General features: G+C 42.7%; 1 protein-coding gene across 1 annotated transcript; it reads right to left on the reverse strand.

The window, feature by feature from the left end:
• Positions 1–954: 954 nt before the first annotated feature.
• Hykk (hydroxylysine kinase) lies at positions 955–24639 on the reverse strand. The gene is made up of 5 exons (XM_075967787.1): positions 24544–24639; positions 21149–21499; positions 19278–19417; positions 11342–11525; positions 955–1762 (listed from the first exon to the last, which is right to left on the reverse strand). Exons 2-5 carry the CDS (start codon positions 21495–21497, stop codon positions 1302–1304), a joined length of 1134 nt encoding a protein of 377 aa, XP_075823902.1. The 5' UTR covers positions 21498–21499; positions 24544–24639; the 3' UTR covers positions 955–1301.
• Between the last annotated feature and the right edge of the window lie 3129 nt (positions 24640–27768).

Genomic DNA, 27768 nt, shown 5'->3' on the forward strand with positions numbered 1-27768 from the left:
GGTTGCATGAAGCAGGATTATCACTTGAGTCCAGCATGGACAACACAGTGGAATCTGGTCTAAACATAGAAAAGAAGCCCACCCTACAAGAATAAGTAAATAGCCACTTACATTAGACAGTCATGGAAAGAAACCATTTCATTTCACTAACTCTACAGATTCCTATAAAAAGACAATCAGTTATAGAGAATGAAGAACATTTGGTGTAAGGCTAGGGGCCTACACTGGGAGGCTGAACAGGACTGTGAGAACCAAGGGGCTGAAGACCAGCCTGAGCAGTGTAGGGAGCACCCATCTGCTGAGGATCCTTGCTGCTGTCAGGGTTTCCATTTGCTTCCACGCAGTTCCACTGTTGTCTAATGTCGACCTCTGGTTCCAGCTGCAGCTACTCTCTCAATGTTCTGAAGTGTTTTCCCATGACTCCCACCTGTGTTTTCTCCTACGGCACCATAGCATCTTTCCTCTGGCGTGCGTTCGTCTTGTGAATGTGTCCAAAGACTCTTCTGTGGGAAAGGCACTCTCACAGGTGCAAGGAGGGACACCCAGACATAAGTGTCTCATGGCTCTGCCATGGTCATATTGACAGGCTAGATGAGCAGATAAGACAGTGAAATGCTACGGAAAAGACAGAATCCCATGGGATGCTAGGGAGGTGAGGTCAGAGTACGTACAGTTAGTGTTGTGTAGACTAGGTGTTTAAAATATGTGGATTATTTAAAATATATAAATATAGTTTACATATGTATTCCTTTCACAGTTTAGTTATTGATTTGCCGGGTGGTGGTGGCACACGCCTTTAATCCCAGCACTCGGGAGGCAGAGGTAGGCGGATCTCTGTGAGTTCGAGGCCAGCCTGGTCTACAAGAGCTAGTTCCAGGATAGGCACCAAAGCTACATAGAAACCTTTTCTCAAAAAAACCAAAAAAAAAAATTATTGATTTAAGGCCTGGAATAGACTTTGAGAAACTGATTACAAATCATATATAATCATGCATGATTGAAAGAAAAGACAAACAAAGCCCACAGAAAGACATGCTTACTTGTGTGTTTTTCTCTTCTAGTGCTGAGGTTAAGCCCAGGGCCTTGCACACTAGGAAAGAGTTCTATCTAAATGTAGTACTTTCTTAAGAGTAGAAGGTAGTCCTAAGGTTGCTGTAAAAACTAGACCTTCCTTCGCCTCTTCATATTCGGCATGGATTTGTTTTACCATTTCATTTTTAATTCTGCAGGAAAATCCTTCATGAATTTGATCTGGGCCTAACTGAGTTTTGATTGCCAAGGAAATACAAACTTGTCTCCGGTCACATGGAGATCCCGGATTCATAGGACTTGGCAGTTTCGAACCAGATTTCTTCTACGGCCTTCTGGCCCATGTCGAACATCTGCTGTAAATGCTTCCACCCCGTTTTTGCTGTAATCATGAGGTACTCTCTGTTCTCCGGGTACAGCTGGCAGGAGTACTCAGCCATGACAAGAGACTGACTGAAGCGACTGCAGACAAGGAGAAACAGTGCGCTCCTCTCCACAGCCGTCAGAGGGATCACGCTTTCAAACCCTGCAAGGATGTGGCCTCCGACTTGTATGGGGTTTGTGCTTTCAATCATCATGTACATAATGGTGATTGCCACTTCAAAGACATAGTAGCCATAGCTCATGTCACCAAAGTCTAAAATCCCAGAGATTCGATACACAGCATCTCCAGAGGCTGGCTCGCTGGAGTCTACTAAGATGTTATGGTCGTTAAGATCACCATGATTGATACCTGAAATTAGAAAAATCACATAAAAAGTTATTTCACATGCCAACTCATTCTCTTTCTATCTAAAGCAAAGCCATCTAAAGAATTTGATGAGAAATAAAAAGATAAAAGAACAAACTCTTATTTTCTTAAAGCCATTTTCCCTGGAAAGGAACAGGCAGCGTTTTGGCTCCTTTGCTCTTGCTTCTCACCAGTGCAGAGGGTAAGGCTGAGACTGCAGTGCTCGCAAACACGCTGGAGGACTGCTCAAAGCCAGAGATGTTTAAAAGGAACAGGAGCACATTCATATCATTACAGGAAGCAGAGTCTTACACGGAACATATGCACCTTTATTTATATCTAGGCTTCAACACGTCCTTATGGCCCTCGTGTGATGATGCACACCTTGTATCCCAGATTCAGGAGGCAGAGGCAGACAAATCTCTGTGAGTTCAAGATCAACTTGTTCTACATACAGAGTTTCGGGCCGGCCAGGGCTGTAGAAAGAGACCCTGTCTCAAAACCAAAAATAAACCAGAAACTGAAAGTGTTTAGAAAATGTTATAGCAATTTGACATCCAAGAACATGATACATGGCCTGATTGGTTATATCTAGTGTAGTTAGCTGCATGTGGTCCAAGCTCTGACCCAGGCATACACAGCAGAACCATGCATCAAACTTTAATATGTTGGGAAAACAGAAAACCCCTAACTTGTCTTTATCATGGGCAGTTTGAAAAACACTGATTTAAGCTACTGTCTAGAATTTCGATACTGTCAGTTTGTTTCCAGCAACCAAGCACTGAGACCCAGATACCTTATAACTAGGTGATACAGAACATGTCTTTTTAACTTACAAATGTATTCTTGAAGCGGGATCTGAATCTGTAGCCAAAACTGGCATAAATCTCATGACAGTCTTTTTGCCTGGGTCTCCCATGTGTGGGGAGTAGAGGTGTGAGCCACCATGCTCAGCTTAACTTCCATATGGTTAGGTTTACCTAAATTACGCTTAATTAACATGTATCACAGTAATACCAATGAACAATATTGTAAACCATAGATTCTATTTATTTGTTTATTATGTATACAGTGTTTTGCTTTCGCGTATCCTTGCAGGCCAAAAGAAGGCAGCAGACCTCATTACAGATGGTTGTGAGCCACCATGTGGCTGCTAGGAATTGAACATGGGACTACTGGAAGAGCAGCCAGTGCTTTTAACCTCTGAGCCATCTCTCCAGCCCCTAAACCATAGGTTTTAAATTAAACATTTCTGAAATAGGAATGCAGCATAGAATTAATTCAAAATATAGCAAAATTAGACAGAAATACAAGGGACAAACAGAAAATCCACACCACAGGAAGAGATTACAGCAAGTTTTACTTAGTGGTTGTGAGGAGAGACAAAAGTGATCGGAAAAAGATACCGAAAATTTCAACAACCTGGGAGACAAACCTGACTGAATGGCCATACACCCCAAAATTACAGATACAGCTTCACTTTAATCAAACATGGAACTTTTATTTTATTTTAATATTTATTTATTTATTATGTATATAATATTCTGCCTGTGTGTATGCCTGCAGGCCAGAAGAGGGCACCCAACCCCATTACAGATGGTTGTGAGCTACCATGTGGTTGCTGGGAATTGAACTCAGGACCCTTGGAAGAGCAGACAATGCTCTTAACCTGTGAGCCATCTCTCCAGCCCCCAACATGGAACTTTTATAAACATGTAACAAACATCATATCATAAAGTATTTAAGATAAATGTCAATGACTAAAATCATATAGACTTGTCCTGTTCAAATTAATAGCCACTAACCACAGATGGCCATTTCAATTCATGAGATTTGAGCCTGGAGAGAAGGCTCAGCAGTTAAGAATACTGACTGCTCTTCCAGAGGACCTGGGTTCAATTCTCAGAACCCAAACGGTAGCTCATAACTGTCTATAACTCCAGCTCCAGAAGATCTAACACTCTTATACAGACATTTATGCAGACAAAATACCAGTGCATGTGAAATAAAACAAATAATTATTTTTAAAAAGATTAAATAACGTGAAATGGCCCAGTTCTTTTGTTACACAAACCATATTTCAAGTATTCACTAACCACATGAAGACTGTTTTACTGAACAATACAGATATACTTTTACTTATTTATTTATTTATTTGTTTGTTTGTTTATTTATTTATTTATTTATTTATTTATCGTATTGGCCAATAGTGATATGTAGTGTGTTTTATTTCGGAGTGTTTGTTTATTGGTTTGTTTGTTTAGAACAGAATTTCTCTATGCTGTCCTAGAACTCCCTATGGTGACCAGGCTGGCTTCAGACTCACAAAGATCCTCCTGTCTTTGCCTCCCAATGCTCAGATTAAAGGCATATGGCACCATGCCTGACTAACATGTTTCTTAATCAAAATGCAATTACAACTGAAATCAGCAATAAAAAGATAACTAAAAACTTCATCATATTGTGGAGGAAATAACTTATATCTCTAAATATTATGAAAAGAAGATGTTCAAAAATGAATTACAAAATATCTAAAACTAAATGAAAATTATGTATTAGGACTTGGTGCGCACAGTTTCTCTTATAGCTGCAGATAGCTATATTTCCAAAAACAGTTCAAATGTTCGCTGACTAAGACACCCAGGCAGGCTGATGAAAAGAGGCTTCAGCAACTGTGGAGATCACGTAATGGGAGCGGCAGAAAACAAACAGCACAGTAAGAGACAAAGCAGGCGGAATAATCTAATATCGCCTCCCCGCTTGGACAGAAAAAGAGCCAAACAAAAGCTGGCTCCCATATTTTCTAGTTTAAAAGCAATAGAACTGACTGCTACCGGGTACAGGATTTCTCACTGTGGAAATGAAATGTCCTATAATTAGATAGTCAACGTCTGCGCAACCCTGTGGATATATAAAATCGTGGAATTGTACAAATAAAGGGATACGTTGTGTCTTCAGTGACTCATATCCCAATAAAGCTGTAAAAGAATAATGAGAAATATTATCTTCAATTTTAAAAGGACTAACAACATATTCTTTGATAAATAATAAATATCTCAAAATAGAATAAACTTTGCTTTTTGAAACATGCTCTTACCATGTGTCCCAGGCTGGCCTCAAAATTCCTATCTATCTTCCTGTCTCAGCCTTCGAAGGACTGGAATTGAGGTTGTGGCCCACTATCCCTAGTTAGAATAGGTTTTTATAAAGTCTTAAGCCAAACAGCGCCTTTTCCAAATAAACAAACTAAATTTGAATATCAGTATAAAAAGAACTGGGCATGTTGGCACACGCCTTTAACCCCAGCACTGGGAGGCAGAGGCAGAGACAGATGGGTCTCTATGAGCTTGAGTTCAGCCTGGTCTACATAATAAGTTCCAACACACACGCGCGCACACACACCCCCTCACATGCTCACACACATACGCACACACGCTCACAAAAAAAGAGGAGGAGGAAGGAAAGCTAAGGAAAACAGCTTCCACATTTGTAACAAAATGGGTGCAGGTCATCACAAATCAAGTCTACACTTAGTTAATTTCATGTCTGTAGTCCAAATAAGGGCAAAGAAAAAAACACAAAAATACCATGAGTTAAGCACCCATTTCAAGAAAATTTTTTAAAGGCAAACAGAAACATTTAGAAAAAAAAAAGATAATAATATAAGTTATTTAGTATGCAATAAAGAGGGCCTTGAATATGCCCTTCCCCAGAGGATGGTCTGGGGAGAGAATCACTGGGGACACACAAGAAGAGTTGCTGGGAATCTGCATTCCGGACAAAAGGATCAGTATTATTAGAAGCTCTGTAAATAGGGCTGGGAAGACGGCTCAGGGTCAAGGGCCCTGGCTGCTCCGCCCAGATTCCATTCCCACCACCCTCTCGGCAGCTCACAACTGGCTCTAACTCCAGTTCCAGAGGATCCACTGTCCTCTTCTGGTTTCCTTGGGCACTGCATGCATGTGCTGCATGTACATATATGTAAGCAAAACACTTTTACATATAAATAAAAATAAATAAAATCTCAAGAGAGTAGGTAATAATAAATGATAAATACAATTTTTAAAAGGTATGTTAAAAGCTTATAGCTATGAATACAAAATTTTAGTTGAATTAGGTAAATCTCTATAAAAATACAACTCATTAAATATGGCAAAAATCTAAATAGTCCTATGTATATTAAAGAGATCAAATTTCTAATTTTAATAATTTTCGGGACTTTTTGTTAGAGACGGGGACTTGTGTAGTTAAGCTGGTCTTGAACTCGCTATGTAGCTGAAGATAAGCTCAAATTCCTCATCCTTCCATATTCACTCCCAAGTCCTGGGATTACAGGTTGGTGCCATCATGCGTTGTTTGCTGACTTTAATACTTCCCTAAAGAAAACTACAATGCTAAATTGACTCAGTAAAATTACCTCAAGCAGTACAAAAAAGAAAATGTCATACTTCTAAAAATATATGTATTTACTTCGTAAATTTGTATTTGAGTGAGTGTATGCCACATATGTGTAGGTGAATGCACAGGCCAGGAGAGGGAATTGGATCTCCTGAAGCTCGAGTAACAGGGGTTGTGAGCCACCTACCATGGGTGCTAGAACTGAACTCCAGTCCTCTGGCAGAGCAGCAAGTGCTCTTGATAGCTGAGCCATCTGGCCATCCCTACTCTAATCTTATAGTAGCTAAGATAGAAAAACTCCCTAAATAAATTTTACGAGTCTAAGCCCATACAAGGATATTATAAAGGAAATGTCTCTTAGGAATGTAGATGTAAGAAGTAATAAAACATCAGCAAACTGAAAAAGATGATACATAATAAAAAGAGAGAAATGAAAACAATACAGTGACCACATTGGGTTTACATTAGGAATGCAATGTTGATTTAATGTTAGGTACAAACAATATAATTCAACATACTTACAGATGTAAGGAGAAATAAGCATGCATTTTTATATGAATTCTCAGTGAGCCAGGAATACACGAAAGCTTCCTTAACCATATAGACGGTGTTAACCACAACAACTAAAGCAACATCACCATTAACAGGATTTTGAGACAGACTTTCTCTGTGTAGCCCTAGCTGTCAGGCTGGCCTCAAACCCACAGAAGTCCGCCTATCTCTGCCTCCCGAGTGCTAGGATGAAAGGTGTGTGCCTCATGCCTGACTATCACAGCCAAGAGTTAAACACTGAGGGTTAGCAAGAAGGCTCACAGGGTTAAAGTGCTTGCTGTGCAGTCCTGATATCCTGAGTTCTGGAAGGACAGACCACTCTCTAAAGTTATCCTATAACTTCCACTCAACATGCCCTGGTACGTGCATGCCCAAAACACACACACATGCGCCTACACAATAAATAAATAAAATAATTCAACACTAAAAATGGATTATACACTTGTAACCTGAGTTTGGAGACTGAACCTAGAGGAATGTGGGTTTGATGCCAGGCGGGTCTATATGCTTTTTTTTTTCTTAAGGAAAAAACATTTCTTCCTCTACAGGACATTTCAGATGATTTTGTTATACACATGTAAGTTCTGAAGCATCTTGAGATAAATTACTTAAGTAATGTGTTTGATGTTGAGAGCTTGAGAGATAGCTCAGTGGTTAAAAGCATTTCCGGCTCTTCTACAAGACCTGAGTTCTCAGCACCCACATGGGGTGGGTACTCCAGCTACAGGATCTGATATGCTTTTACAGCCTCTATGGGTACCTGAATGTGGCTTACACACACACACAATTTTAAATAAAATGTACGAATGTGTTCAGAGCACAGCATGAAGATCCTCGTGCCCATAGTTCTCCAGAGAAACCAGGAATGTTAAACATGAAGGATTGTTTTTCCAATGGGAAAGATATAAAACCCGTTATTCCATCCAGAAAGCTGGGACTTGGAAATGATTAATAGTCTGGTGACCTGTGTTATCTGCTGGGCCAGGCCATATCTATCAAGCGCCTATAATCAGGACTGGAAGTGGCTAGTAATCTAAATGACCTTACACCCAGCCTTCCCCACCCCTGGCAAGCTCCCACAACCAGGATCTGAGATACCTAATAGTCTAAATGACCCTTACATTATCTGTATAGCCAGAAGCTCTCCCAAGCTCCCCAACCAGCACCAGAGGTGCCTAATAGCTCAAACGACTTTTATGCTATCTGTATGACTGAGACCAGGCCAGACCCTTTGTTAAGTCCTTAAGCTAATACAGCTGTAAGCCAGTACAGGTGGCCCATCTCCAGAACCCTTCTTTTTAGAAGAAATGACATGTATTCTGAGTTAAGTTTTGATGTAATAATGTTTCCTTGTGCACTGGGGATAGTATTACACCAGAAAACTTTTTCCAAATTATACGGTGTTTAGATATACTGACAACAAACTGCCTGGAATCAGACTCCCATAGGTTTGCTCCAATTTGACAAAGCCAATCTCAACCGAATTTTCATCCTCACCTGTTGTGGCCTGTATCCCTGCCTGACCCCTGCAGAGACCCCCTCATGGATACAATAACATATCACTTTGAAACATCAGCAACACACAAGAAGTGGAACATGAAATACAATATTAGTACGTTTTAAATTTTAAAATTGAACACATTAAATGAAGAAAGGAGTGTAGTCGCATAAGCTCGAGATGTATAGTTGAATGATAGAGTAACTTGTCCGGCATGTGCAGAGTCCTCTACAGCACTGTCGAAAACATATACAGGGCGAGTGAGCTGGCTCAGTGAGGGAAGATGCTGGTGCCATGCCCGACGAGCTGAGCTCAACCCAGGCATCCACAAAGCAGAAGGAAGAACAAACCCCTTCAAGCTGTCCTCTGACCTCCACGTACGTGCTATGGCATGTGCATCCCAAAATAAATGAGAATATTCTAAAATGTTTCATGTGTAGCTCCTCATTAGGGACATTTATAAAACTTGATGTCTATGTGTTTACTTGTCTATCTACACCTTAAGGATAAAGATCTCCTATGGGTATATGTAAATGGAGACACTGAATTTATTCATAGATTAGATTAGTTTCATAAACATAAATATACTGTAATTACCATTTCTTTCAAACTTAACTACAAGCAATTGAAATCCAAAGTATCAATAGACTTTTTTTTTTAAAGAGGTGGCGTGGCATGTGATCTTTCTTGGTTATTGGCATGTGAACATAAATGATTAATACTTCAAAGCAACAGTTTCAAAACCAGTGTACACAAAGGTACTCTCCATGTTTATTGCTGAATTATTCACAATAGCTAAGACATATGACTGCCCAAGATATCCACTAACAGATAAATGGATAAAGGAAACATGGTACACATAGATAATGGAATTTTATTTGTCTATAAATAAAATGTAATCATGATATTTGCTAGGAAATGGATGCACTGAAGATTGGTTTTGTTTGTTTGTTTGTTTTTGAAACAGGGTTTCTCCGTACAACAGCTCTGGCTGTCCAGGAACTCACTCTGTACACCAGGCTGACCTTGAACTCACAGAGATCTGCCTGCCTCTGCCTCTCAAATGCTAGGATTAAAGGCATGTTATGTTAAATTAAAGTAAACCAGACTCAGAAAGATAATACTGCATGTTTTCTCTCATGTGTAGACTCTAGATTTAATGTGTGTGTGTGTGTGTCTCTTGAGAGACAGAGTCAGGCAGATCTCTGTGAGTTCAGGGTGTGGTGGCACACACTTTTAATCCCAGCACTTGGGAGGCAGAGGCAGGCAGATCTCTGTGAGTTCAGGGACAGCCTGGTCTACAGAGTTCCAGGACAGCCAAAGATACACAGAGAAACCCTGTCTCAAAAAGCCAAAAATTAAAAATAAAAGAAATAGAGTTTAAAATAAAGCCACATAAAGATGAAAAATATAGGGCTGGAGAGATGGCTTAGCAGTTAAGAGCATTTCCTGCTCTTCCAAAGGTCCTGAGTTCAATTCCCAGCAACCACATGGTGGCTCACAACCATCTGTAATGAGGTCTGGTGTCCTCTTCTGGCCTACTGACATACATGCACACAGAATATTGTATGCATAATAAATAAAAAATATTTTTAAAAAGATGGAAAATATACAAAGAGTCTGGATACTGTATGTTATTGTCTTTAAATTGTTAGATGGCTGAGGAAGGAGCAAAAGCTGCTAAAAGATATTTGATTATAAATGCTGCTAGATTAATTTAACATATATATTTTGAAAATGCCTTGACTCCAAATTTAAGTCAAAAGATATGTTACTTTGGAGAAGGGGTTTTGCTTTTGTTTCCACAGGAAATGGGAAGCTGTGGATTCATTCTGAGTAAAGAAAAACCAGGTTTGATCAAGAAAGACCCCCTGAGAAATCGCTGATAGAAGGAATGGCCCAAATATCTGAGTTCTACATCCAGAACAGGTTCAAGACTGCTGGATGAGATGATCAAACCTCACAGGATTCTCCAGTCAGGACTTGACCATAATTCTAAATTTTCTTTAGGTCCCCATATAATTATCAGTGCCCCCAATCAGCAGGAAGTAGCCTGGAAAACTACACTCACATTCCCAAAATATGGATTATGGATGTTTGCCTTTGTTTAGATTGTTGGTTACAAGTTGTTATAGATAATGGTCAGTAGAAAAGCTAAACAAAGGAGATTCAATTCAGAGTTCTTGTTTAAAAAAAAAAAGGGTGTGTGTGTGTGTGCTGTGGGACAATGGTCTGTACCCTGTCACTTGTCTTTTAAATAAACGCTGATTGGCTAGTAGCCAAGCAGGAAGTATAGGTAGGGCAATGGAGACCAGGCTGGAAGTAGAGGCAGGGCAACAAGAATTATGGGAAGAGGAAAGTTTCAGTCCGCAGTCATCACCCAGGCTCAGAGGAAGCCAGACATAGAGCAAGCAAGATGTGTCTGCCATGCTGAAAAAGGTACTAAGCCACGTGGCTAATATAGACAAGTATTATGGGCTAATATAAGTTATAAGAGTTAATAAGAAGCCTGAGCTAATAGGCCAATCAGTTTATAATTAATGTAGCTCTCTGTGTGTTTATTTGGGACTAAATGGATGTGGGACCTGGTGGGATAAATATCTTGGACAAGTATGTTTAGAACTTTCATCTATAAATGAGACAAAAAATACCAACAGAAAAATAGGCAAAAGACTCGAATAGGCACATCCAGCCAAATAGAGAAACTACAATGTATTTTAAAACTATAATGAGAAACTAGAATGTGAAAATAAGATTTAAAAAAATGCATCATCACAAAGTCAAGATGTAGTGCAGTGAGGACATCTACACCCTGGTAACAGCACGAATTCATACAGCCTCGTTTGGAAACTGGCATTATTTGATCAAGCTGAATATAAGGAGATTGATGCAGGAGGGTTTCTGTAAGGTCAAGACCAGCCCAGACTACACAGTCCAAATGACAACAAAAGCAAACTTCAAATATGGCAATTTTAAGAATAGTAAAGATACTATTCTTGTAAAAGTAAAAGGAACAAACAAGAACATCTTATAAGGTGGAAATCTAAGTTGTACCTCCATGTTTTCCTGACAGTATGAAACTTGCCAGTTTAGAGGTTGAGAAAAATAAGTACTTTGATTGGGAAAATACTCACATTCTCGAAAATGACTTAATTTGGTCATTACTTTTTCCTTGAACAACTGAATGACCTGTTCAACAATCTCCCGGTTTTGATTCTGGCTTAGAGCACCCATGTATTTCTCCAGAAGAGGGATGTTTTTCAGATTCCAGATGAAGTTCTCCCGATGAAGAAGATTTAACTTCGGATGACGAAATTCCTAGATGAAGAGCAAGAAACAGGAGAGGATGTAGCTTAGGCGGTAGAATGCACAACGCCCTACCTGGATCCAGTAAAAACTAGGCATGATAGCATTTGCCTGCAAACCCAGCCCCTGAGAGGTGGATACAGGAAGATCAGAAGCTCAGAATCATCCTTGGCCACATAGTGAGTCTGGGCCTGCCTCAAAAATAGAAAAAAGTAAATAAATAATTTTTTTAAAAGCAAGAGACAGCCTGTTGACACCTTGACACCCTATATCTCTATGGAGAGATCAGTGTCTTGCCACACTCTCCTCTCAAAAGGTGCCTACAGGAGGCAGATGGCACTCAGTTATGCCAACTATCCTGCCTCATTTATGGTAACCCATAAAGCAAGGTGGATGAAGTGACACCTCTTAAAATCCAGCCTCATGTGGGGTTCCCCTCTGTATGCTGTGAATACCATTGGTGAATAAAGAAAACTTCCTTGGCCTACTGATAGGGCAGAATTTAGATAGGTGGGGAAAAACTAAACTGAATGCTGGGAGAAAGAAGACAGAGGCAGAGAGAAGCCAAGTAGCTCTCCTGGAGACAGATGCTGGAACTTTACCCGGTAGGTCACAGTCATGTGGCGATACACAGATTACTAGAAATGGGTTAAATTAAGATATAAGTGTTAGTAAATAAGAAGCTAGAGCTAATGGGCCAAGCAGTGACTTAAATAATATGGTTTCTGTGTGATTACTTCAGGTTTGAGCTGCTGGGACAGTCAGGAAACAAACAAGCGAACTTCTTACAAGACCAGCCCTTGGAAGGTTGAGGTCAGATGACCTTTCTTTTAAGGCTAATATCTCTCTTTCTTTATAAATCCACAAAATATTAAGTCCCTTTTTATTTGATCAAGACCTTACAGTTTTAGGATCATAGTTTCATTTTACTTGATCTTCATTGGTGTGAAGACAATTTTTTCCTTGTTTTAAGTTTTTTTGAGACAGGGTCCTACATAGCCCACTCTGGCCTTGAACTCCCTATGTATTTAAGGGAGACTTTGAACTCCTGATCCTCCTGCCTTCACCTCCCAAATGTACTAGAATTAGAAGCATATGTCACTGTGTTGGGTTCTTAGAAAGGGATCTCTAACTAGTGTTTTATGGTGGTTTGAGAGAAAATGGCCCCCAAAGGGAGTCGCACTATTAGGAGGTGAGGCCTTGTTGGAGGAAGTGTCACTGTGCAGGTGGGCTTTGAGGTCTCTTCTCTCAAGTTTCACTCAGTGTGATCGTCAGTTGACTTCCTGCTGCCTTCTGGTCAAGATGTAGCCAGCTCCATGTCTGCCTGCATTCTGCCATGCTCCCTGTCATGATTATAATGGACTGAACCTCTGAAACTGCTGTGAGCCACCACCTCAATTAAATGTTTTCTTTGTAAGAGTTGCTGTGGTCAAGGTGTCTTTTCACAGCAATAAAAACCCTAAGACATGCTTACAAAAGGAATTGGAGGCTGCTCTCAAGATCATGGTGCCTCACACCTGTAATCCAGCATCTAGGAGGCTGAGACAAGAGGATCACTGCAAGTTCAAGGCCACCCTGGCTACATGTAATGGTTTGAATGAAATGAATGAAAATGGTTTGAATAAAAATGGTTCCATAGCCCCATAGGGAGTGACACTTTTAGGAGGTGTGGCCTTGTTGGAGGAAGTGTGTTACTGGGGGTTGGGTTTGAGGTTTCAGAAGCTCAAGCCAGGTCTAGCGGCTCACTGTCTCTTTCTGCTGTCTGCTGATCCAGATGTAGAAGTCTCAGCTCCTTCTCCAGCTCCATGTCAGCCTGTGTGCTGCCACGCTTCCCACCATGACTATAATGAGCTAAAACTCTGAACTGTAAACTAGCCCAATTATATATTTTCCTTTATAAGAATTGCTGTACTGGGCGGTGGTGGTGCACGCCTTTAATCCCAGCACTTGGGAGGCAGAGGCAGGCAGATCTCTGTGAGTTCAAGGCCAGCCTGGTCTACCAGAGTGAGTTCCAGGACAGCTAGGACTGTGACACAGAGAAACCCTGGGGGGGGGCACAGTGAATTCCAGGCCAGCTTGGAAGAGTCTGTCTCTAAAACAAAAAATAGGACCAGTAAGATGACTAACTGGGTCCAGGTGCTTGCTATTAGGTCCAATGACCCCAGTTTTGATCCCTGAATCCCACAGAGTAAGAGAGAACTGACCCTAGAGAATTATCTATCACCTGACCTCTACACTTCTAACACACCACACACACACACGAGAGATGGGGGTGGGGGATAAATACTTTTGTTAAGTATCCAAATCAAGAGATCTGTTTTCACCCACTCGTCTCGTCTGAGCCTGGCCCCTCTGTTATTTCTCAGTGCATCTTCACTCACTTGGTTCCACCACTCTGGCCTCTCCGGAGTCCAGGGGGCCTCAAGGCCTTGGTATATGCTGTTTCTCTCCTCCAGGATGCCCTTTCCACAGTGATGCTAGAGTCTTGCTTCCACTAGGCAAAAAGCACCTCTGTACAGACTTCCTGACCACTCTTAAAATTTCAACCCCTTCCCAGCATTTCACAGCCCCCTCTATAGGAATATATTCATGGGAGGTACTGTCCCTTAAGATGATTTCTTGCCTCTCATATTCCCAGCAAATATAAACAGATGGGATTATATCGATCAAAGCTTCAGCATAGGAAACACTCAACAGTCCCTGGGGCTGGGGAAATAGTCAGTGCGGTGATCTGATGATAGGCACAGGTCTGTAAACACTAACACTGGGGCTTGCTGGCCAGACAGTGTAGTCAACTTCAGGCTTAGTGAGAGACCTAGCTCCAAGAATAAGGTAGAGGGCCGGGCGATGGTGGCGCACGCCTTTAATCCCAGCACTCAGGAGGCAGAGGCAGGCGGATCTCTGTGAGTTCAAGACCAGCCTGGTCTACAGAGCTAGTTCCAGGACAGGCTCTAAAGCCACAGAGAAACCCTGTCTCGAAAAACCAAAAAAAAAAGAATAAGGTAGAGGGCAAGTGAGATGGCTTACCTAGAAAGAGCATTTGCCAAGCCCCATGGCTTGAGTGTGAGTCCCGAAATGTAGGAAGAGAGAACTGACTCCTGTAAGTTGTCCTCACCGCAGATTTCTACACATGCACTATGGTACGCATGGCCACACACACAGACATGCATGAACGCATGCACACACACAACATGAAAAGTTAAATAATAACAAAAAGATGGAACGCAATCAAGAAAGACATTGACGTCAACCTCTGGCCTTGATAGGCACTTGCGCAAGTGTAAGTGCATACCCACACAACATTACATGTATGTAATGTTGAACATAGTCACACACAAAGTCAGCGATTTTAATTTTTTTTTTTTGATTTTTAGAGAAAGGGTTTCGGTTTTTGTTTTTTGTTTTTTTTTTTTTTGAGACAGGGTTTCTCTGTGGTTTTGGAGCCTGACCTGGAACTAGCTCTTGTAGACCAGGCTGGTCTCGAACTCACAGAGATCCGCCTGCCTCTGCCTCCTGAGTGCTGGGATTAAAGGCGTGCGCCACCACCGCCCGGCTCGAGAAAGGGTTTCTCTGTGGTTTTGGAGCCTGTCCTGGAACTAGCTCTTGTAGACCAGGCTGGTCTCGAACTCACAGAGATCCACCTGCCTCTGCCTCCCGAGTGCTGGGATTAAAGGCGTGCGCCACCACTGCCCGGTTCAAAGTCAGCGATTTTAATCTCAACCAATAGTTCAGGAAAAGGGTGTAGGGAAAGGGCTAGTGTGCAAGATTTGTAAAGAATTAGTAAACTCAAGAACAAGAAAAACAATATAACTCAATTAAAAAATGAACAAAAGACTAGAACAGACATTTTTTTTTTTTCCCGAAGACAATACAAAAACAGTCAATGGGCACATGAAAAGGTGGTCACGACCAACAACCATCAGGGAACTACAAACTGGAAGCACCATGAGCTATCACTTCACACTCGTGAAAACAGACACGATCAGAAATATGAGTGGTAACTAGTGTCGGGAGAGTATAGACAAAGAGAAGCTCTGTATACTGTTGACAAGAGTGTAGTTACTACAGAACAAAGCATGGGAAGTTACTAAAGAAATTAAAACCCAAACTACCATAAAGACCATTATAACCGTTACAAAGTTTTTTCTGGATAAAATTAATATATGGAGAAAAATCTTCTAAAAATACACTTAAGCCGGGTATGATGGCCTACACATATAATCCCAGCACTCAGGAGGCAGAGGCACAAGGATTGTTACAACTTTAAGGCCAACTCAATCTACACTGTTTCAGCCATTGAAACAGAGCAAGACCTTGTCATGGCGGCTGGAGAGAAGGCTCAGTGGTTAAAAGCACTTGCTCCTCTTGCAGAAAACTGGAGGTTTTTCCCAGCATTCAGGGTATCTAGCTCCCTCTTCTGGCCTCCTCAGGAAACGGCCCATGCGGTTCACACAGATGTAGGCAAAACACTCACACATAAACTAAATAAATCTTCAGAAAGACCCTGTCATAGCAAATAAAAGTAAAATAACTACTTAAATTCCAGGTATATTGCTATCCATAAGTGGATATTGTGTGTGTGGTGTGTGTGTGTGTGTGTATGTGTGTACATGGGTACATGACTCACGTGTGCACGTGCATACCTAGACACCAGCACATCTTCCTCAGTTGCTCTTCATTTACTTTACTTTTAAAATTACTTATTTACATGTGCATGTGTGTGCGCATGTGCGCATGGATATATATGTTGCACATATGCATACAAACACCCATAAGAAAATGTGTGTATTTATTGTGCCAGGGCATGAGTGTGGAGGTCTGAGGACAACCTGTGGGAGTCAATTCTTTCCTTCCACCACGTGGGGCTCAAGCTTGGTGGCAAGAATCTTCACTGCTAAGCATTTTACCAGACCCTCTATCTTATTTGTGGAGACAAGGTCTCTAAGTGACCCTGGGACTTCCCTATTTGGCTAGACTGGCTGGCAGAGAGCCCCACAGGATCGCCTGCCTCCACCTCCCCAGTGCTGGGAGATACGCTGCCATTCTTCTATGTGGGTATTGGGATCCTTATTCATATCCTTGTGTTTGTGACAATGGAATCATCTTCGTACGCCCATAAATGGGCATTTTAGTGAACAAGCACAAATGGAATTGCTCACACTTAACTGAAAGTGTTTGGATTGACATGCTTAATATGTGTATTACCCAAAGTTCTATGCAATACAATTTTTGTTGAATATGTAAACAGAGTGCAGTAGAAAAAGTTTATAAACACTAAACATCAATTCCAGCGAATGGGATTACTGATAACTTTTAATTTTTCTTTGTAACTTTGCTGGTTTTTTAAAATGAGTCACTAAAGCACTTTTGTTTAACTAGGAAGTAAATGAATTATTTCTGCTTTGGGATAGCAGGGTCAATTATTGCTGTGTAGATGGTCATATGGCCTTGACATCTGGCCAAGAGGAGTAACAGTTATAAAAGCTAAAGCACTAAACAGAATTTAAATCACTGGCATTAAGTAATGAAAACAGACAAAGTAAAATGAGTTTGTCCCCACTCACTACCTTGACAGAGGACTAAGTGCAGAGAGAAGACCCAGGAAGAGCCCAGAATGTTCAATGAGTTGAAGAAACGGAGATGAGAGTCCAGGAAGACCAAGGCGTCTAGAGTTTGCAGGACAGACTTCCAAGGTCAGGCTGCAGAGAGAACACCAAGTCCTCCTTGAGAATTTGAAGGATTGGTATATACCCCACGTGCTAAGTCTGAGGAATGGAAGGTCTACAAGGGATTTGATTGGGCACAGAAGTGAGGCTGGGAGCAGTGTCTGCAGCTACCCACCACTCTGGATGTTATAGGATGTTGGGTAGAGAACTCAGAAGGGGCTTGCATTACATAATTCTTAGATTTAAACCCCCACCTGTCAGAAGTTACATTCAAGATACAAAAGAGTCAAAAGGTTTACAATCAACCTAACTGTGTCTACTCCGGAAAGTTCAGTGAGTACCAAACATGAGAAACATGGAAGCTGGACATGATCACACATACCCCAAAGGGGAAAAAAGTAAAATGGCCTAAATATGTCAACTAAATGGCAAAGACTCTCGGTTTCTGCTGGGCAGTGGTGCATGCCTTTAACCCCAGTACTTGGGAGGCAGCCGCAGGCAGATCTCTGTGAGTTCGAGGCTACCCTGGTCTACAGAGTGAGTTCTAGGACAGGCAGAGGTGTTACTTGGAGAAATCCTGTCTTGAAAAACAAAAACACAAAAGAAAAAAGAAAGACTCACAGTTTCTTTGTTTTTAGTCAGGATGTCAGAAAATAGCTATGCTTGAATTATCAGCAATCCTCCTGCCTTAGCCTCTTAAGTGCTGGACTAGAGACATATACCACCACGCCTGGTAAACACCGTCAGATTGCATAACAAACAAACGAAAACCCCAAAATAAGACACTAAAATTGTTTTCCTGTAAGGAACATTTCAAGTGTGATGACTGCCCATGGAACAGCACTGTTTTCTGTTCGCTAACTTCGAGCCGACTACAGATACATTAACTGAAGCCCTTGATCAGTTTTCATTAATTATTGATTATCCAACTGCTGAACTAGCGTCCTGGATGTTCCCCACCTTTCTGGCTCTCGGAGTGCTATAATCTGGTTTTGCAGGTTAAGAAACCCTCCCAAGGATCCTTACTGCCTGTAAGTTACAGTTCCGACTGCTTACTTTCACGGGAGCAGGGGGGAAAGGCCAGGTCTTAGAATGTAGTCTAGGTGGCCCAAACTGAAGAGATTCCTGCATCTGCCTCCCAAGCGTTAGGGACAAACCAACTCCTTACTGTCACAGAACATGTGTCTTAGAATCTGACTCCACCTTATATGTTCAGTTTTATCTCTTGTGCGCCTCATTTATAATCCTTATATATCACAGCCGGAGGTTCCTGAACATGGTCCTTCACTGTACTTCATGTGCTCCGTCCTTCACCTGGAAGGTCCTTCTTTCACCTTTCCTATGGCCAATGCACTCCTAACTTTAGAACCAGTTTGGAGTTACTTTTGGACCCTCGTCTTCCAGTGTGTCAAATGTGCAGTGACAGATGGATGTCAGAAATAAAAGCTGAGCAAATACGCTGGGGAGGCAGCACCGTTAGCAGGATGCTTGTCTAGCAGGCGTGGAGCTCAAGCTCCAGGGCCATATAAACGAGGCGTGGCACATGCCTATGATTCCAGTACTCAGGAGATGGAGGCAGGAGGAGCAGAAGTTCAGGTAATCTTTGGCTACACAGTGAGTTTGGAGCCTGTACTGTATGAGACCTGCCTCAAAAAGCATGAATATATGAAGCACATTGTTCTTAAGAATCTCACTGGCCGGGCGATGAAGGCACACGCCTTTAATCCCAGCACTCAGGAGGCAGAGGCAGGCAGGCGGATCTCTGTGAGTTAGAGACCAGCCTGGTCTACAGAGCTAGTTCCAGGGCAGGCTCCAAAGCCACAGAGAAACCCTGTCTCGAAAAAACAAAAAACAAACAAAAAAAAAAAGAATCTCACTGCTAGCCAGACGTGGTGTGTGCATATCTTTAATCCTTTAATCCCAGCCCTTTTAATGCAGAAACAGGAGGATCTCTGTGAATTTGAGGTCAGCTTGGTCTACATAGTGAGTTCCAGGCCAGCCAGGGCTACACAGTGAGATTCTTTCGCAAAGCAAATAAAACAAAAATCATAAGATAAACAAACACAAATTCCTCACAAAATAAGGCCCCAAATCTTACCTCCAATGTCTTATCCAGCTGGGCAGCTAGCCTTCCTATTTCATATAATTGCTGGTGGCTGATGGCAACCTGGGCTATGGGTCTTCCTGGGAGGTAAGTGAGCATTCTCACCAAGTAGCTTTTGATTTCAGATCCACTGTCTAGATTGAAGGAATGACATATTCTGTCAATCAGTCTTGAGGAAACAATAAAGCTACTTTTTCTTTAGAATTACTATTGAAAGGGAAAGGAATTTCACGGCAAGAGGGAAAGTACACAAAGCTAAGACTATGCTGGAATGTTCTGCGAGGTAGGGCAGAGGGGGTCAAAGCAAACAGAAGGATAAACCATTTACACACGCAAACAGCCCCAACTATGCAGGCCTTCCTTAGCTCCAAGGAGACATTTACTTACGAGGTAAATGAATGCCTTGAACCCGCATTTTCATATACACTTGCAATGAGGAAAACAAGGTGTAAAAAAAGGGCCGTTCCATAAGTCATAGGTTCCTTTGTGGCAAATTGAAGCACATCTTGTATCTGTAACACAGCTCTACTGTCTATTCCTCAGGGACTGGAGTGGGTCTTTGTTGTTAGGAGCAATACAAATTAAAAACTAATAGATAAACAAAAGAAAAGATGATGGTGCACCTCATACTTAAAAAAAAAAGTTCCAAGAAAAGGGAACACTACTGCATTGCTGGTGGGAATGCAATCTGGTACAGCCCCTTTGGATGTCAGTGTGGCGATTTCTCAGAAAATTAGGAAACAACCTTCCTCAAGACCCAGTAATGCCACTTTTGGGTATATATCCAAAGGATGCTCAATCGTGCCACAAGGACATGTGCTCAACTATGTTCATAACAGCTTTGTTTGTCATAGCCAGAATCTGGAAACAACCTAAATGCCCCTCGACCAAAGAATGGATGAGGAAAATGTGGTACATTTACACAATGGAGTACTACACAGCAGAAAAAAGTAACGACAGCTTGAATTTTGCAGGAAAATGGATGGAGCTAGAAAACATTATTTTGAGTGAGGTAACCCAGACACAGAAAGACAATTATCACATGTACTCACTCATAAGTGGTTTTTAAACATAAAGCAAAGAAAACCAGCCTACAAACCACAATACCAGAGAACTTAGACAATAATGAGGACACTAAGAGAGACTTACATAGATCTAATCTACATGGAAGTAGAAAGTAGAAAAAGACAAGATCTCCTGAGTAAATTGGGACCATGGGGACCTTGGGGGAGGGTTGAAGAGGGGAGGAGAGAGGCAGGGAGGGGAGCAGAGAAAAATGTAGAGCTCAATAAATATCAATAAAAAATATATAAAAAAAAGGAAAAAAAATCTAAGAAACTGATCTTGAGCTCCTGCTGGCTAAGCTAGGCATATCTCAGCACTCTTTAAAGGAAAGGGGTCCAGTCCCACAGAGGAGAACCTGCAGCTTTGCATTCAAGCATTGTACCCGAGGTCACACATGTAGCAATGACAAACCAGGGTTTAAAACGCCTGAATGCTCGTTTCATGTTCTTTCTACCACACCACAGCACTAGTGTGTGCAGCCAGTCTAATAAACAAAAAGACGTCCTGAGGCTGGAGAAATGACTGGCGAGTGCCTGCCTAGCATTTGCAGGGGCCTGGGTTCGATCCCTAGCAACACATATAATCTTTTTGCGTTGAATAAGAACAGAAGATATTCTCCGGATTTTCGCAGTTCCCTTAGTCACTATTTAGTGGGACATCTCTAAACAGAAAATTTTAATTTATACTGGCTCTCGACAAAAACCATTTCCAAACTATATCTCCAATTGGAATTGTCTTTGATACCACGCTTCTACCTGTAGCCAAAATGCAACAATATGACCGCATCAGGAATCGCTTACCAATGGACATGAGCGAGATCGTGTTGCCTCCTTTAGTTCGGCACACGGAGCCCGTTGGAAATCCAGCCGCTCTCAGAAACATGATGACATGGTTCTGCATTTCAATCAGGTCTGGAGTTTGACTAGACTCCGCGTTGCTTATTTTGAGGACATAGTCAGCGGGGTCATCGGTAGTGTCTGTGGTTCTTGAAACGTGAACATGAAAGTTTTGGTCGTCATAGCTAGGGAGGGGCCGGATCTTAGAAACTTTGAACCCAAATACTGATTCTACCAGAGCAGAGGCTTGAGCCTCAGTAAAAGTGGGCTTGGTTAAGGCGTGGGACTGCTGACCGTCTTCACTTGACATCATGTCTAGAGGAAAAATGACAGTCAGAAGAGAGACATATTACAATGACAGTTATTTGAATGATTATTCTTAAGACAGACCAGTGTTTCTTTATAGTGAATCCATGCTTCTTGATTTTTATGTGTAAAGTTTTTTGTTTTTTGTTTGTTTGTTTGGTTGGCTGATCAGTTTTTCGAGACAGGGTTTCTCTGTAGCTTTTGGAGCCTGTCCTGGAACTAGCTCTTGTAGACCAGGCTGGCCTCGAAATCACAGGGATCCGCCTGCCTCTGCCTCCCGAGTGCTGGGATTAAAGGTGTGCGCCACTACCTTCTGACTTCTTTGTAAAGTTTAAAAAAATCAAATTAGTGAATGAGATCATGAAGATGTCCTGGGGATCGAGAGGTGACTCCGCAGCTAAGAGCACTTGTTTCTCTTTCAGGAGACCTAAGTTTGGTCTCCAGCACTCACAGTAAGTGGCTTCTAACACCTGTAACTCTGGTTCCAGGAGGATCTAACACCCTTTCCTGGACTTTGTAGGCATCTGAGGATCTGACACCCTTTCCTGGACTTTGTAGGCATCTGCAGTTACACGTGCACCCTAGCCACGCAGAGACATTTAAAAATTAAAACAAACTTTAAAAGAAAAGCAAGTTGATGTTCTGTCAGGGCAAAATGGTCCATGTGTAGAATCCCGGCACTTGGAAGGCAGGGGCTTGGAGGACTGTTTCAAGTCCAGGCCAGCTTGGTCTACCTCGTGAGTTCTAGGCTGGTCAGGCTGTCTAGGGAGATGTTGTCTCAAACAAAACAGAAGTGGATGTGTTGGCGAGTCAATCCTTGTGTCGTAAATTATTTTTGAACTCCCCTCCCAAATTGAAGGGACAATTCTAAGGACAAACACGGTTCACAGAGGCATTTTTTTTAATCATCCAATTCAATCCTTTCTCTTGTCTATCAACTTTACAGGGAAATTTAGGTGAAACAGAATTAAGAGATGGGTCAAAACTAGTACTATGTTCTAAGAACCCAGCTCTGTGGGCTGTGAAGATGGCTCACAGGGTGGCGGACCAATATGTGAGCATGAGGTTTGCATCCACGGCAACCGTAAAAAGCCAGGCTCGATGGCACATGCCTGCAATTCTAAGTTATTGCATTCTTTCATGTTTTCATTTTTTGGGAAAAGGTTTCGTGGCATCATATAGCCTGGACCTTCTGATCCTTCTCCTTTGCCTCCCAAAATGCTGAGATTACAGGGAAGTACCATTATGCTTGGTTTATTTGGTGCCGGGGATCAAACACAGGGCCTCATACACGCCAGGCAAGCACTACACACACCAAGTGAACCACGTCCCCAGCCAAGCTGTGGTATTCTTGACAATCACGTCTCACGTTTACCTTCGACCGTGATATTTGCTTTCAGAAGCAAGTTAAGCCTTTCAGGTTTTGTTCGCTAACATATTGTCACAAAGATTAAACAGGGTTTCAAAACAATCTTTGCACCTGAAACTTCTGGAAACTAATATATTCTGTCACATTGCCTTTGGCCTTAAGACTTAACAAGGAATTTTAAACATTCCTTCTGAGTATATATATAACATAAGGCCAGTGTTCATAATGTAATGTGAACTGAAGCATTAATTCCAAGGTGCAATCCTTTCCAACTCTGAAAGTTTTTACGCGTTTTAAAGCAAACATGATAGGAATTTGATAGGGAGCTGGGTGTGGTGGGGCACGCCTGTTGTCCCACCGACCCAGAGAGAGCAACAGAGAATGCTACTTGCTGAGAGCCAGTCCAGACTGCCTCTCAGTTCCAGTCTAGACCCGGCTACAGCGGAAGACTCCTCTGGAAAAGAAAAAGTTCTTAGAGTTGAAAAGACTGTTAAAGGCCACTAGTGAAGGCCAATCTCCAGAAAACGTTCCCACGACCTTAAATGGGGTTTGTTAGGCATCTTTTTGCAGAGCCTTGCTTGCTAAAGCAGGGCAAGGTATTATTGGCAGGTCTGGTCACAAGACAACCTGGTGCACGACACAGGTGCTAAGTTGCAAAAGTTGTCCAAGTGCCAGCTGCGCTAACAACCTCTGAAACTTTAGCCACGCGGCCTCTCAAAGAGCTCAGCAACGCCTTCTCTAAAAGTCCCTTCTAGCATTAATATCTAAGCTGTTTTCGCTGTTGTTGTGTACCCGAAGAAAAGGTACACACTGAAACCTGCCACGGCAGCAAATACACGCAAAGGAAAGTCTTTATCAGAGATTTCCATCTTAACCAAACGTGCCCCGTGTGTGGAGAGGACGGAGGGCGAATCCAAATCCTATGAAGGTGTTAGTGTACTTCTTGCCAACAACATTTAGCTCCTGAAAAGACTCAAACGGTACGGGCTTCTAACTGGGAGGTTGGCGCCATATTCATAATTTTTGTTGAACGAAAGGGGAACGAAGAAGGAGTGGACTTACACTCTGCACTTTGCGCAAAGTACACCAGAAAAAAACCAACAATAAAACCAGAAACCAGCGTTTCCTCTCTTCCTCTCCTAAAGTGTTACAAAGTCCCGTGAACTCTGCGCTAGCACTTCTTCCAAGTGGGTGGGTCTTCAGCGACCCTTCTGCTCTGCGCTTCCAAAGCTGGGAAGCAGGCGCTTGCATTCCCTGCATCTATTTGGTACACCAATGGTTACCACCACTCGCAGTACACAGGCTGCAGGAACTCTCTCTACACGGTCATTTTCCAAGGGCGATTGGAAGCAGCAGCACCAGCTGCTCCAGTGGGTCTAGCTGCGGAGAAAGGACAACGATGGGAGGGGGGGCGACCCATAGCTGGGTTCCCACCCTGTGTCATGTAAGTCCAGGGGAGCATATAGGATGGCTTCCATCCCGCATCGTGCAGGCCCGCGAAGGGTGAAAACCTCGGGATTGCGCTCTGAGATTTCAGCCCAGTTGGGGCTGGACAGTGAGCTGCTCGGTCAACAAGCAGCGAGTGTGAGGAGCACCAGGGCGACAGGAGCCACCCGCCCGATTTCAGCGACGTCCCCTTCACGGAGACCCCGGGCTCGTCTAAGCCTCCCCCAGCGCCGCTCACCCGCCGAGACCGGTCGTCCCAAGGCAGACCTGCTCTCCTGGTTCAGCAAGCCAGAAGCCACGGTGCTGGAGGTGGAGGATCGACCCGCGGCCGCAAGCCCCGCTCTGCTATTGGTTCCGCCCACATTCCGCCACCCAATCAACGCACACTACTGACCGCCCATGCCCAACCCTTTCCCCGCCCCCATCGAAGGGACCCGGCTTATGATTGGTTGTCTGCAATTCGGCTCTCTAGTTAGGATTCAGAACTCTTGCTTATGATTGGTCCCCGAGTAGCCATTTAGTAGACTTTGGGCCCTTGGGCGGCGTCTGTCAATTCAAACCCGGTCGGCTTAGTCCCGCTTCGACTTAGAGCGCGCCCGTCTGGAAGCTGCCTCTTGAGAGAGCTCACTTCTTGGCTTTCTTTCCTCAATCCTTCCCGCTCTTCCTGGAAGCGCGTCTCCTGGAGGCCATCTTCATAGATCGCGGCCAGAGCTCCATTCTCCCCAGAAGGGAATCCCTAGTCCTGAAACCTCAAGGGTCGGTCCCCCTCTGTGAGGCAAGGGGGCTCGCTGTCTGGGTACTGGAATGTTCCAACCCGAAACAGCTGTATAAGCAAGCCTATGCTGTCTGTGCTGACGGGAAAACTAAAGTCTAGAGTGCACAGAACAGTCAGACTGTGGGTACCAACTCTCAGTTCAGGACCTTGGCCACAGCGCTCGTTTTGAAGCGAAGTAACTCAATACAACAGAGGGAGAGAGAGAAAGCTGTTAGCACCACAGTTCAGAGCTGGGGTGACAAGCGATTCTTTCTTTCACACCGAGGAACAGAGATGGCAGTTGGGCTAGAATCCCTACTTAGGTCAACGGGAAAGTGCTCAAGAGCTTGCCCTGGATTCTGGGACAAGAAGTTAGTTGGACAATCTTAATTTTTAAGGACACAAGACCACATAGCTGGACGTCCTTCTCCAGCTAGTTCGACTCCTCTGATCGGTCAGAGTACTCTCCTGGAAGAGCCTTGTCCGTCTCTCACTCGGGTTGGCAGTTTGGTCTCCGTCTGATGTTTTGGTGTGTGCAGTTCTCATGTTTTTCCCGTCATAGCAAACTCACGGGTGCGATAGCCACTCTGATTTATTTATTAACTTGCCCGTTCTCCCCAATTCCCACCAACCACCTAGCGTCATGAGAAATTTGTTCCCTCCTTTAGATATAGGATTCTTACCTGTTTCATTTCTAATCTTCAAGTAGCAAGGGTGTTTTCCCTACACGTTAGGATGTCAGTGACTTTGACTTGGATTTCCTGTAACCAGAAATGAAACACTCTGCGTTCTAAGGCCCCTCTGCAGAATCTGAATTCTTCTCACCTTCTCTCACCAGTCTGCTTCTACTGGCCATTTTCTTTCTCCTCAGCACTAGGGTTGCAGAAAAGCACAGTAATGTCTGACTTTTTACGTGGGTTCTGGGGATCTGAACTCAGGTCTTTATGTGTGGGCTGCAAGGAGTCTAACCCACTGAGCCATCTCCTGTGACATTCTTCAGAAATGCATAGTCTGGTATAGTGATGGCTGTGCAATCCTAGCACTTGAGACATCGAGACGGGATTCTGAGTTCAAGGCAGCCAGGCTGGGCTACATAAGGAAGCCCTGTTGTAAAGGAGTAAAAAAAAAAAATGCTTTCTGTAACTTGTCATTTTCACTTTAAGTAGATATTTTCCCATTTTAAGGGTATCTTTATACATAAACTTTTTGTACATCTTAAAATTTTGGTTGAGACAATCTCATGTAGCCCAGATTGGATTCCTGTTGTCACCTCCAAGTGCTGAGATGATAGTGCACGCCACCTTGCCCAGCTTTTGTGTACTTCAGATTGTCTTTAGGATGAACTGTTCAGTATTTTAAGATTTCTAATGTGTGCTGCCAAACCATTTTTCCCTCAACATTGGAGATTTTGTGTGTGTTTGCATATGATGTATCACACACACACACACACACACACACACACACACCCCTCCAATTTGAAACAAAGACAATTTGTAGTGTCAGGGCTCAGTGTCTAACATGTATAATGTTTTGGGTTCAACCTCAACAGAAAATGTGTTCTAGAAAACAATCTTGTAGTTTAAAAAATATATTAAAGCTGGGCATGGTGGCATGCACCTTTAATCCCAACACTAGGGATACAGAGGCAAGTGGGTCTCTTTGAGTTTGAGGACAGCCTGGTCTACAAAGCATGTTCCAGAACAACTAGGGCTGTTACACAAAGAAACCCTATCTAGAAAAACCAGTGTGTGTGTGTGTGTGTGTGTGTGTGTGTGTGTGTGTGTGTGCGCACATGCGATCATAGGCAACATTGTAGCCTCAGTTCTCTCCTTCACCTTTGCATGGCTCTGGAGACAGAATTTGTGTGACCAAGTGTGTCCAGCAAGCACCTTCTATTGCCCTGGGGCAACCATGCAGTTTTGTATTTCCTTTATATAACGGACATTCAGAGTTTAGTGCTAACACAATGAATACATAAAATTCAATGGTCATATGAGCAGACTATGAGGATTGTACATATACATCTGTTTTTGCTATAGATGACTAATTTTTAGGTACTAATATGATACTGCTGGTACATGTTCTGAGAAATGCATCCTAAGGTGATCCCATGTGCAAGTGTCAATGAATTCATATAGACTAAAATGGCTACTAGGAGACATCTTAGAAACCAGTTCTATGTGGTCTGTAATTCACTGGTAATCTCATTTTGCAAATGTCAATGCAATTACACAAACTAAAATGGCTTGCTGTAGGAAATCCTACAGCCAGTAGCCCTTAAGTTAACTGCCCATTGGGGCGTGGCCTCTTAAACTATTTATGCCAATGTAAAGCGTGCATCTGGCCTCTTTTCCGGCTGCGGGATTTGGTTGCTGTTCTCCATTCCAGCAGAGAATATTGATTTGTGAGTCTACCCCCATAAATAACCATCTATTATTCTCAATTCTGAGCTAGTGTGGGATTTCTTTCAAGTGTCCTTCTTCAATGGCTACTGAGTGACATCTTAGAAACCAGTTCCATGTGGTCTGTTATTCACTGAAAAGTTACTATGTGGCCCAAACATAACCTGAACACCAGTGGATAGCCTAGCAGTTGTAAAACCTATCCAAACAACTCTCATCAAAACAGCAAAACTAGCTGTAACTGGTAATTAGGAAGCAAAACTGAAATCAAGTGATAAATGCACCAAGGCTGTTGTTTCCATGAAGT

Source organism: Microtus pennsylvanicus, chromosome 3, assembly GCF_037038515.1.
Source record: "Microtus pennsylvanicus isolate mMicPen1 chromosome 3, mMicPen1.hap1, whole genome shotgun sequence".
Classification (NCBI taxonomy): Eukaryota; Metazoa; Chordata; class Mammalia; order Rodentia; family Cricetidae; genus Microtus; species Microtus pennsylvanicus.